General features: G+C 39.4%; 2 protein-coding genes across 15 annotated transcripts in view; one reads left to right on the top strand and one right to left on the bottom strand.

The window, feature by feature from the left end:
- Positions 1-13,452, bottom strand: part of camta1a (calmodulin binding transcription activator 1a) — a 437,191-nt gene that overhangs the window by 254,080 nt on the left and 169,659 nt on the right. For all 13 annotated transcript variants that reach the window (XM_067445898.1, XM_067445899.1, XM_067445903.1 and 10 more), the window contains one exon: positions 1,686-1,753. In XM_067445898.1, the coding sequence (XP_067301999.1) occupies positions 1,686-1,753 (68 nt within the window). The remainder of the gene's footprint in view (positions 1-1,685; positions 1,754-13,452) is intronic.
- The window catches only part of asxl1 (ASXL transcriptional regulator 1), a 222,858-nt gene continuing 210,800 nt past the window's right edge, over positions 1,395-13,452 (top strand). For both annotated transcript variants that reach the window (XM_067445914.1, XM_067445913.1), the window contains exon 1: positions 1,395-1,400. In XM_067445914.1, the coding sequence (XP_067302015.1) occupies positions 1,395-1,400 (6 nt within the window). The remainder of the gene's footprint in view (positions 1,401-13,452) is intronic.

Raw genomic sequence — 13,452 nt, 5'->3', positions numbered from 1 at the left:
ATAACAGTAAATTATTTAAAACCACCAAAAAATAAGAATGATAAATTAGTCATTCTTTGTTGTATATATATATATACAGAGAGAGAGAGAGAGAGAGAGAGAGAGAGAGAGAGAGAGAGAGAGAGAGAGAGAGAGAGAGAGAGAGAGAGAGAGAGAGAGAGAGAGAGAGAGAGAGAGAGAGAGAGAGAGAGAGAGAGAGAAAGAGAATGACACTGTGTTTAATACACTACGAACAAGCGTGAAAGATGCTTGTTTGGGATCCCTCAGCTTTGCTTTTTTTTCTGTGCCAATGGCGGCCAGAATGGAGGGATGCAGTTTCCCGTGTCTGGCACTGAGAAGAAAGGACTCTGAGCTGTCTAATAGTATAAGATCGGCTTTCTCTAATTGGGAGAGAAGTGGGACTTCCTTCTGGAAGCAGGCAGGAGATGGAGAAAGCACTGTTCTGTTTCGACAAACTGGCTAGAACAGGAGACTGGAGGGCTTAACCTGAGGCTAGGAAAAACAGACTGAAGAAACACACGGACTTAAACCCTTGCACGTACACACATATACACAATGTGCCCACACTATAAGCTTCTTAAAATATTGCACCATAAGAGCCCTGACATTGTGCATTGGTGGATAAATGAAATGTAGTTTTTCCCAAAAATCTTCCCCACCTTCAAGTAACCTTTCTCTTATCTCTTTCTAATGATTGGTTACATCTACTGTATGTGCGGAGTGAGTTTTACTCTAAGGGACAGAAGCAACTCATACATTGTTTCCTAACCAGCTGCGATCATTTCTAGAGTGCAGTATTTTTTCTGTTTTTCTGTTCTATATATAATTCGAATTTTAGGCTGAACATATCACAGACATTTTCTTGACAGATTTTAAGAAATTCTCTTAATTAATGTAATTATGCTTATTTATGAAGAAGTTTGCTGAATTAAAGTGACAGTACAATCTCCCAAATCCTGCTCACCATGGCATCCTTTGTCCTGCTTAACTCTAACCGCATCAGCAGCATATTTGCCGTTGGATAAGTGCCACTCCATTACATCTCAAATCCACCACTGCTGGCATGGCTTACAGCTCATCAAGTGTATAGAGAGTCTATTTAAAAACACACAAATCCTACTCTTGTGGGGTCTGGGAATATATAGATTCAGCAGAGGTGCTTCAGACCCCAGGGTGAGCTATCAGCCATAAACCAAAATGACAGACTGATTCAGGTGCATGCGCGCAGACTCTCGCTGATAGACATGACATGCTCGCTTTTCCATCTTAAACGTCAGTCAACACCTACCATCTACTTCTATGCTGTTAGACACCTTTAGCTTACACATCCATTTATTAAAAGACGTTTAATTGCTGTTAGATATGAACACATTACCTTCGTACCCGCAAAAGAAATGAGAGCAGAGCATCAAGCTAAGAGCTCTGCTAATAGGCTATTTGCAGTTATTAGTCCACATTAATAATCCATTACCTGTCAGGCTAACACCTAAAACTAGTAAACCTTTTGAAACTGCCACCAATGTCCACCAATATCAAACACCTAACTTTTAAGATAGCATTAATCCTCAAGTGGGTCGTTGAGGGGATCTTCAGCTAATGGCTTCATTTGAGCATCACGGTGATAAAACCTGGAATTCTGAGGAGAGGGATTTCTAATTGGTTAGTTGATAAATGGATACTCTTACCTTGTTTTAGGGGATGTTGTCAACCATTCTTCATGCTTTTCAAATGTAATCAAGTATGCTGCAATTTCCTGTCAAAAAGAGAAGGCAGAACGACAGGTAGGTGTTACTGTTACAGAATATCAACAGCTTTTTAACACATAATTAACTGAAAGGATTGGATTGTACAGTGCATTCAGTAAACCTGCATTATATGACAACATAAGCTTTAAAAATGTCTGTAGAACATAGCCATCAGAGATACGAGAAAAGATCGGTTTAAGACCATATTGCACTCCCGCAAGCTCGGGAACATTGGAAAGCCTTGGAAAATGCATTCAGCAGATTTTGTGGACATATTTGCTCCCTTTTTGTCTGAAGCTCACATTATACTACATGAAGATGCAAATGACAATAAAGGGTTAGTTCACCCAAAAATGAAAATTATGTAATTAATGACTAATGTCGTTCCACACCCGTAAGACCTCTGTTCATCTTCAGAACACAGTTTAAGATATTTTATATTTAGTCCTAGAGCTTTTCTGTTCCTCCACTGATAGTGTATGCACACTATACTGTCCATGTCCAGAAAGGGAATAAAAACATCATCAAAGTAGTCCATATGTGACATCAGTTAGTTCATTAGAATCTCTTGAAGCATTGAAAATACATTTTGGTCCAAAAAAAAAAAACTATGACTTTATTCAGCATTGTCTTCTCTTCTGGGTTTGTTTTCAGTCTGCAAACAAAGATTCGAATGGTTATGAATCTTTCATTGGAAGAACAGAAAAGCTCTCGGACTAAATGAAAGATGAACTAGATGAATGGAGGTCTTATGTGTGTGGAACGACATTAGGGTAGTCATTAATGACATTATTTACATTTTGGGTGAACTAACCCTTTAATACCTCCTTTACAGTGGCTGTTTGATTTCTGTAATACTTTCTTAGGATGCACAAGAAGCATGACAGCAGATGATGTGATTTCTGGTACCAATGTTAACCCAGTCATCACTGTCACCCAACAAAAGAGACAAGTGGATGAGTGAAACGTATCCCATCATTCCTTCACAAAGCTAATCATGGGAAATGAAAGCAGACCGAGTACTGACAAGCAACCTCGTGATTACCTGTGACAGCCAGCCATTCATTTCACACTGAGGGCATTTGTCATACAAAGACAGCAGGAATAGAAAGGGACACAAATGATGTTATCAAACAAGAGTCCAATTATTTCCTGAAATTCAAGTGTTCTTAGTAAATTAAGAAAAGATTTGTAAAGGCTTGCCACAACATCGAGAGCATTTCTGCTGAAGTCATGAGCGATATTTCAATAAAACTTTCAATGAAACATACTGTTTTATTTACAGTATGTTTGAGTTGCAGGCCGGTTTAAATTAATGCTACAAGCAGATTCAATAGACTCGTCACAGGAGCTTGTATATTTTTTCAGTTTCAGATTTAATCTCATCAAAATCATTTAAATTGTGGTTCACAAAATATCTCTCTTAAAAAAATGTCAATCAATAAGCTTACTTTCTAGAACATTACACCAAGCAGTTTATATAATGTAAATCCATCACACTACAATCAATTTCAATATTCTCCTTGCATTTGTGTTTGACAAGACTTTATTTACTAACCTAATTAAACACTGTAAGTCTATCAATAATAATCCAAATTGTACTCAATTCCCAACAACCAATGGTATTCAGATGTCCTTAGGAAGTGTAATATATATTTATAGTCAGTAACTCTACAGTGTAATCCTGTCACAGTTGGCAGTAGAGCCATCCCTCGAGGTACCAGGGTGCCAAGACTGGCAGTGCCCACACAGAGAACGCTAGAGCTGGTGATAGCCTGCAGGTGCTGTCTGAGAGATAGCACCGTTCTGATTAACGTTCTGCCCTCCTGTCATCAGGGCCAGAGGGAAAGAGAGAAGGACGAGAGGAAGAGGCTGTGTGGAATATGACCATGGACAAGAATAAGACAACCACTCCAAATAATAAAAAATACACACTTGCCTGGCTTGCCAGATTAGTTTGTACAAACTGTAAGTTTTGCAGTAACTACACTTGCACTTGACTTGTTTTTTGTAATGAAAAGAAAGAAAACTTCAACTTACTAAACACTCGATTAAAACAGTAAATGCATGTAGTTATAAAAATAAAATAAGTCCATCTTTGGTGATTGTGCTAATTTACCACGGTGCTCATGTATAATGTTTGTTTTACAAGCCATAGAGAGAGCTGGGGGCGAAACTCCTTCATTGACCTTGAGGCCCATTTGAGATTCTTCTTTATCGTTTTCCCATTAAAAGTCAACATGCCGACCTCAGAGCTGGGGGATGAGCCGAGAGGCCCGGTCCAGTAAATAAAAGGCAAACGTCGGCATCCCCCACCCACTCCCCGAACAGATGTCGAGGATTATTCCAACCCCCTGATCAGCCATAAAGGTGCAATAACCTTACGGCAAAAAACCAAACAAAAACAGGCAAAGAGCCATTAAACAGCTGCGAGAGACAAAGTTTGTGTGGTGTTATGAGCGACTAGTTCGACTAGTTTGAGTTGACTTGGTGCAGTTGTCAAGATGGTACATCAAAGTCTGGCCAGCAGCAGTCAATCAGCTATTGACCTCAAGGTCAGCCCTACAAGTGCTTGTTAAATCTTGGGTCAATTACATATAACAGTGTTCACGATAGAGAAAATAACAGACATTCTATTTGTATTCCTGTTGGTTTAAAAAAAAAAAAATCTTATATACCTTTCAAGATTTTTTTTTTTTAATTTCAATTTTGAATACATGTAATGCGGTAATTGAAGATACCCAGTTTATTCATTTTCAATCTATCAAAATATTCTGGGGGCCATGAACATTTTGTGAAAATGCTGCTGGTGACTTTTTTCTTTTTTTTTTAAAGCTGAAAGAGTCAATTAAGTAATCAAACTATATAGAGGTGGCATTGAAAATGAATAGATCTGGGGGGAAAATCACATAATTGAACCACTTACCACACACAGTTTTGCATAAGTCAAAAGGTAGCAAATAAATAAACCAAGAACAATGTGACACAGAGCTGGCTGAACATGCGCCTGACACCTCTGCGCCGTTTTCTAGCATTACTAAAAAGGAGAAGAGGACCTTGACATTGGAGAGTCTGTAAAATGCATGTATCAGGAGCTTACATCAGAAAAGCTGATTACCGAGAACCGTGTCTACCCGCACCTGTTTAAAATGCTCTTAATATGCTAAATGGTGTCACCTCTACAAGGAGAACTAGCTCACATGAAACACTGCCACCTTTTTTCCCATGTCCTCTTCTGTTTCTGTCCCCATCTGAGGGCAACGTGTAAACGTGAACCTCCGATACGCACATCTCTGATTCAATTTTGAAAACTCCTCCCTGATAGGATACCGGACAACAGCTGCCTCAATTTTCACTTTAACTGTCACTGCTGACAGCTAAAGCAAGGGTCATTTGTGAACATAAGTAAACGTCTGACAATTTAAAATAAAATATGACATGCATATTTCCCTTCCTTTGTTTCTAGTGTGGAAAACTGACACAATAACAGCATAATGCAAGCAAACACAATTTTGCCCAATCCTTCCCTCCTTTTTAAATCAGGAGGAGACAGAGAAGCAGCTCTGATAAATGCAATTCCCATCACATTTCTCTTGCGCACAAGACGCTGCTTGTATTGGCAGACATTTGATGAGGTGTTTGTTCCAGCGGTAGTATCTGTGTCCCTGGCTGACCCACGGCGTGCACGTTTGTCGTCTCTACCTTTTGCTTTTGACGCTTAGATTGATGTGGGTAAGTAGAGGCGTCGAAAGCATCAAAATTCACAGTTTAAAGTGACAGGGCTGATCACTTGAAACAACGTTAGACGTTCCATTAAAAACAGAAATAGGCATCTCTCTGGCATGATCCCAGCACCCTTCAGACACTTGTCTCTAAATACCATCCATAAAGCATCTCCCTGTTCCCATGAGCTATTGAGCATTTGAGACTAAAAAGCTCATAGACACTCAGGGGAACAAACTCCTCCATTTGAATACTAATATTCCATTAAGTCTAACATGGCACTTTGGGGCTGTTTAATTTAAAGATTTCTATGTCTGTGTTTGAAACAAAAAAGTGACTTGATCAAATGGATTCATTATTCACAGCATGAGTTTTCATCGGTTGTGCATATGTCAACCTCATTCTTTCAACCCACAGTGTTTTCCACTAGCACGGCTTCATTGAACTTCTCTGAAAAGACTTCTATACTAAAACACACTTTCAAGCTTTCTGCCATGTTCTACTCTGTTATAAAGACACAAATAAGTCCCAGATATAGTGGAGTAAGTAAATGGGTTACAGAGGGCCTTTATATTATAAGATAAATGTTCTTGAGAAACAGATGCGAGAACACAGGATATTTGCTTACTTTATATAGAACTGTATGAAATGATGATGCATTCATTAGACTGAATAGTGAAAAAAAGGGCAGAATAAAGTACAGTGGGGTCCAAACTTCTGAGACCAAATTGAAAATCTGGGATTCAAAATTAAATGAAATGAAATGCTTCATAAGATGATAATTATGTTAAACACAAACTTGTGGAGTTCATGCGGCTGAAGTGCTGCTGTTATAAAAGCATAAGAGGGAGATCTATATACTATAGTTCTATATATCTATATATCAAAAGATTTATATACTATAAACTTATTTTTTCAATCAAACTTTTCATGCTGGTTCTGGTATTTAAAAAAAACACAATGTATGCTTTTTTAACTATTTATTTATATGATAAAGCTGCAACTAAGTATTTGAACACCTGTCTACAAGCTAGAATTCTGACCCTCAAAGACCTGTTAGTCTTCTTTTAAAATGTCCACCTCCACTCCATTTATTATCCTAAATTAGATGCACCTGTTTGAGGTCGTTAGCTGCATTAAGACACCTGTCCACCCCATACAATCAGTAACAATCCAACTACTAACATGGCCAAGACCAAAGAGCTGTCCAAAGATACTAGAGACAAAATTGTACACCTCCACAAGGCTGGAAAGGGCTACGGGGAAATTGCCAAGCAGCTTAGTGAAAAAAGGTCCACTGTTGGAGCAATCATTAGAAAATTGAAGAAGTTAAACATGACTGTCAATCTCCCTCGGACTGGGGCTCCATGCAAGATCTCACCTCGTGGAGTCTCAATGATCCTAAGAAAGGTGAGGAATCAGCCCAGAACTACACTAGAGAAACTACACAAGAGCTGGGACCACCGTTTCCAGGCTTACTGTTGGTAATACACTATGACGTCATGGTTTGAAATCATGCATGGCTCGGAAGTTTCCCCTGCTTAAACCAGCACATGTCCAGACAGATCTATGACCATTTGGATAATCCAGAGAAGTCATGGGAGAAAGTCATGTGGTCAAATGAGACCAAAATATAGCTTTTTGGTCATAATTCCACTAAACGTGTTTGGAAGAAGAATACTGATGAGAACCATCCCAAGAACACTATCCCTACTGTGAAGCATAGGGGTGGTAGCATCATGCTTTGGGGGTGTTTTTCTGCACATGGGACAGGGCGACTGCACTGTATTAAGGAGAGGATGACCGGGGCCATGTATTACGAGATTTTGGGGAACAACCTCATTTAGAGCATTGAAGATGGGTCGAGGCTGGGTCTTCCAACATGACAATGACCCAAAGCACAGCTAGGATAACCAAGGAGTGGCTCTGTAAGAAGCATATCAAGGTTCTGGCGTAGCCTAGCCATTCTGCAGACCTAAACCCAATAGAGAATCTTTGGAAGGAGCTCAAACTCCGTGTTTCTCACCTCGTGAGAAAAATAAAATAAAAAAATTATATATATATATATATGTGTGTGTGTGTGTGTGTGTGTGTGTGTGTGTGTGTGTGTGTGTGTGTGTGTGTGTGTGTGTGTGTGCATTTATATTAATGGATGCAACAATACAGTTAGTCCACGGTTCAATACATACCTTGTTTTTTTACCACGGTTTTCGGTTTGTTTTTTTGCTATTCTATTCTTAGCCGACAGGAACAGAAAGAGGTTAAGGAGAACAAGTTTTTATTGTAATACTCTTTTCTTTATTTTCCTTAAAAGACTTGAAAAACCTTTCTTAAACTTAAAACTTTACTTAAAAAAACCTTGTACACATTCCTAGTGTATTGTATAATATAAAATAAACATATATAAACATTTACAGTGGCTGCTCAGAGATGTACAGTAGCATGAAATTGAATGAATAAATGTTCGGCTAAAATTAAAACTACATAGTCTTCAAAATACAATATACATTGTTCGAAAGCTACTGTATTATTACTTTATTCAAGAGCAGTGAGTGATTTTTTTTTTTCATTGTCTATTTTAATATCTCTAATACCTCTACAATTTTAGAGGTGAACCGTCCCTTTAAGGACAAGAGTTCACAATCACTAGTCTGCGCTGCTAAGACGTGCTTGCATCTCATACAGACACGCGATTTTACTTTCACTTTAGACATATCCGACTGTTTATATATGTTGTGTTTAGCAGTATTAGTGCAGTTAAGACTACTTAGTCCAGTAATTGTGTGTCTGACAGCCGCGCGCACACTCAGCGCATGCAAAACGTGAATGAAATTTTTAACCGGCCAGCCTTTAAAACGCGGTTGAACATCCCCTAATTTTAGTGCATATGATTTAATATTTGCTGATATCAGCACGTAGACTTACAGGCACACTCAAACAGAGCCGAAATAAACTGAGATCTTTCAAACGAAGAGAAATATAAATAATTATTTAAATGCAAGACCGAAAAAAACACAATTCGTAAGAGCGCATTATTGAGTATTTATATTGAATATTGTGGCTTTCCTTATATATATATATATATATATATATATATATATATATATATATATATATATATATATATATATATATATATATATATATATATATATTAGATAGATTACATTTTAAAAGTTACTAATTATTCTTTTACTCTTAAATGTTCATATATTATATTTATATATATATATATATATATATATATATATATATATATATATATATATATATATATATATATATATATATATATATATATATATGAACATTTAAGAGTAAAAGAATAATTAGTAACTTTTAAAATGTAATATAAACTAATTACTCAAAGTTTTGGTGATTAGTATCACACAGTATATGATTCTGACCTTGTTCTACACTTGAGAGCAGGAAGTCTGTGCAGGAGGGGAAGATGGATATGAGGGAATGTGGAGCAGGATGAGCCTCTGAACTGATTCTATTCCCCATGATACCTTGTTGTCACTGGAAAGTGAGGTCATCTGATATTTCCTGCAGGGCAACCCATGAAACTGACCTGGCCAGTGCAGGGTGCAAATGGATTTGAGGGAAACCAGGGGAGAGGATTGAACTACCCAGGCATCCCTTAGGGCGAATTGAAATGCAATTAGACATACGAGAGAGTGATACGCAGGGAGGGACAGTTGAGGAGGGAATGGGGAGATGAGAGGATAAATGAGTGAGAGTGGGAGAGGTGTGAGAGTATAACAGACGAACAAGAGTCAGCGGGGATGAGAAAAGGTCAAGGACTTGAGAAAAAAAACGTGGAGCTCTGCTTCACTCACACAGCTCATTAAAAACAAGCACATCATTGTAAGGCAGTTTACACACTTTCAGGAGAGTGTGCATTAAACGAATAAAATAGATAGGGTTGTGTTCCTGACCTGTTATCAGACACACTGAAAACTCCTTTGCCCACCTCCATTAGATCACACTGCCCAAACCGACTCCAAAAAATAGTTGATGGTTTTGTTCAATCAGCATGTTTTATAAGCTTCTGTGAGTTTATATGTGCTGTTGCGCATATTTGTTTAGATTTCTCCACGACTCTCACACACACAGACAGTCAGTATTACCAATTGCCATTTATGCTGAATGTAATAAAACCATAATCAGTCTAGCCCCGTTTTGGTAGAGTGTTTGGCAGGGCAGGGCAGGGCAGATAGACGGACGGACGGACGGACGGACGGACGGACGGACGGACGGACGGACGGACGGACGGACGGACGGACGGACGGACGGACGGACGGACGGACAGACAGACAGACAGACAGACAGACAGACAGACAGACAGACAGACAGACAGACAGACAGACAGACAGACAGACAGACAGACAGACAGATAGATAGATAGATAGATAGATAGATAGATAGATAGATAGATAGATAGATAGATAGATAGATAGATAGATAAACATCTACATGATCTTTTTGTTCTTGGTGTGAAAGGACCTTCCCGCTTAGAAAATTCTGTGAATGAATGAATACTTTATAACATTCACAAGCCACCATTAATCCTACAGATAACTTTGAAAATAAAAGACAACGGGAAAGTTTGAAAATAGTCAAGAGGATGTGAATTTAGCCAGAAGTGCAAAGGCAGAAGGCCACAGAGGGGGAAAGAGGAGAGAGCAAACAACAAAAGCACTCTGACTCATGACAGCTGCACTTGGCATCTGCTGGCGTGGTGTGGTGCTGTTCTACGAGTCCCTGAGCAGGGTTAAAAAGATTTGCTTTCCAGTCAACCACCTATTAATCCCTGCATGCAGCCTCCTTGGGCAGCCCAAATGAGGACCAGGAATGGCACTCGCAGTCGACTCTGTGTTATAGCTCCTCTGCGCACACCCCGCCACGGCATTCAATACTCATGATGCTCTGTGCCGCGCCCTCTTTCAAAGCTTTTGGCCACCAACCTGCCGACTCAACAGAAAGCAGTGGGACGTGGAGTACCCTGTAAACAGGTCTGTAGGATGTGCAGAGCCCTGTCAGCATGCTCTGAATACATCTGGTCTGTAACTGGGCAGGATGGAATCCATAAAATGCACAGAGGCAACCCTCTCTGCTCATTTGAAAGTCTCTTCAAGGCCCTTTGCCCTTTCCCATAATATGCTTTTAAAGGGTGTGGGCAGATCATATCTCTTTCCCAGCACTGGTCAGACAGACAGCCAGTCTTAACCACCCAACAGCTTACATTATACATACAGTTGGGCCGAGATCAATTCTGAATTGATCCAGAATAGCTTAGATGTTTTCCAGCTGGTGGTCAATGTTTGGCTTGGCATGCTGATTCGCCTGCGGTGCACCTCCCAGGTCCCAGACACTTCGAGGCCTCTCGAAACAAATTATCCCCATCTCACAGCACTGAATCCTCCCCATCAAGAGCTGAGTGAGTGGCTGAGCTCCAGCCATTCTGTCTCGGCCTTCTGTTTCCACAGTGCAGCCTGAGTGGAGGAGGAGGATGTGTTGTGGGAGGGAAGTGTTCGCACTTAGCGAGATTGTTTTGCTGCTAGTGCCAGGTCCCACTGCATTGGATGGAAATGAAACTGCTCTTTGAGGGGATGTCATCATTTAGAGAAAAAAAGTGGAGATGGTCAGCATCACCGCCCCCCTGTAAAATCTCCGCTCTGAACGTGACAGCTTAGCCTTGGCTATCCGTGCCAAGGTCTGTGTATAAAAAAGTGTGTGATGGGACAAGCAATGCTTTCGTCTGCCACAACAATATAATGTCTTTGAATTATCTTGCTCTGCAAATATCAATATATGATTAAGACTAATTTGATTACATGCTATACTGATTTGTTTTTTAATACATTCTGATTTAATCAGCATTGCTTGTATTTCTTTTAGAAACAATTGATATTCTTAATAATCATATTTTAGAACAAGCTGACATTTTTAAATCAGTTCTAAATTGTGCACAACCATGGTGTTTTCTTCATTTACATTTGACAGTTGTGCACCATTCGGGACTGATTGTCTGCTGAATTTGTAGCCTTGAATTTGAGCTGAAATGTATGGAACAACAAATTAAATGAACTGTAATTCAAATAAATTTATATGACAAATTCAACTAGAAAAACAGTTAGAATGATAAAAGAATAATAGAAATACAAAATCGATCAATTGATAGAGAGATAGACAGTTAATTTTAAATTCTGAAATTTTTCTGTTCTAGCATCACAGACTTCAGGGTCTGCATGATAAATCCCTCCAATTCAAATTTTTTGTTAGGAATGAAGGAAGAGGGGAAGTTAAGTATGCCCTCTGCCACTTGCCTTGGGCACCAAAAGCTCAGATACACATCCTTTTCCTTATCCTGCTTTTTCATGGATGTGGGGGAGGATTGAGCAGTTCTTCGGCTGGGACACAATAGGATACTCTATTCCCACATGTGGCGATGAAGAGGCTCATTTGTAAATGTCGGCCATTCGCTCCCACTCTCACTAGCTCCATGGGGAGCAGCCAGGTTCACTTCCCAGAGTCCTACGGCACTCTTCTCCAATCTGCCCTCTCGTGTCTATGCTTGGAGCCTTCATCATCATCCATACAGCGGGACACCTCCCCTTTCCAGCTTCCCATAAGCCACCATCCACCCAGCAGAGGGAGCAGAGCAATTCTTTCATTACCACACACATGGCTGAATAAGTGAAGAACAGGGATCGTTCTCTGGACAGCTGTTTATTTATTTTTTGTCTGCCCACCCCCCATTGCCAATCAATTAACACATATTTTAATTAAGTACATTTTATCAACTTAATAATGTAAAAAGCCACTGAATAAAGATAAATATTATAATATTAAAGGTGCACTATGGAACTTAGTCTGTCCACTAGAGGGAGCCTATTCAAATCAAAGGCGTAGTTTGATGACATCAAGTTTGAGCGCAGCATCTTGGGACGTGTGGTCTTCACCTCACAGCCGGTGGAAAATAGGACTCGGAAAGAAATCATGTTCATAGAGGCGGTTATTAACGTTACTGTAGTGTGAGGCAGAGCAGGACCGAGTGTTGTGGAGCTGAGCAAGGCTGCTGGAGCGATCATTACGCGAACACACAGCTCGCGAGCAGCGGGACTTTTATTATGACGCCCAGACACAGTCGCCGGGCGCGGACGCTATTTACGCTTTTCCGGTCATGAGTATGAGGTAGGGATGTGGCTCGATACCACAATTTTGGCTTCAGTATGGTACCACAATCTAATACCGAAGTAATGATATTAAATCGATACCACACAGTCTTATATTGGCGCGGGTATATTGCGCGACAATGAGTCAATTTATGCAAGTTTTTAGTCCATAATGTGGAAAATTACCACAAATGTTTAATAGTAAATTAATCAACAATGATTATCACATCAAATCATTCATTTGAAAACTTTCGTGTGAGAAATAATTTCAGCAAAAATCTCTAAAAATTAGCAAATAGCTTCTGGTTTTAAAAGACATCGCACCTACACAAAAGCAATCTGCATGCTCCGATTCAACATTTTCACGTTCGTTTCGGGATGGCTAGCAGAAATCAAATTTGAACATGCAAGCGATTTCGTTGTTACATGGGATAGGAGCTCACACCAACAACGCACACACACAAGCCTGTAACTTAGAGCTTGCACATACCAAATTAAGTTTCCTTAACAGTCAAATACACAAAATTCTGTAAAAATGTCTTTAGTAAAATCTTTAGTAAGTAAGTATTCACATAAACACAGTTGGTTATGTCTTACGCGAATTTAAATAGTGCAACAGTACGCGTGCAAACATTATGAGATCTAAATGTTATTGGTTGAAAGGAGTGCAGGAGATTTTGTGATATTCAATCTTATGTATGCGCGTTGATCAGTGTTAAAAAAAATAAATGTCTAAATTTGGTGGTTGAAATTATTCACTCACCTGTCGATCTCTTAAGTCTTGAAGTCTTAAAGTCAGGATA

This window comes from Pseudorasbora parva, chromosome 6, assembly GCF_024679245.1.
Source record: "Pseudorasbora parva isolate DD20220531a chromosome 6, ASM2467924v1, whole genome shotgun sequence".
Classification (NCBI taxonomy): Eukaryota; Metazoa; Chordata; class Actinopteri; order Cypriniformes; family Gobionidae; genus Pseudorasbora; species Pseudorasbora parva.
This window is presented reverse-complemented; position numbering and strand designations above follow the sequence as displayed.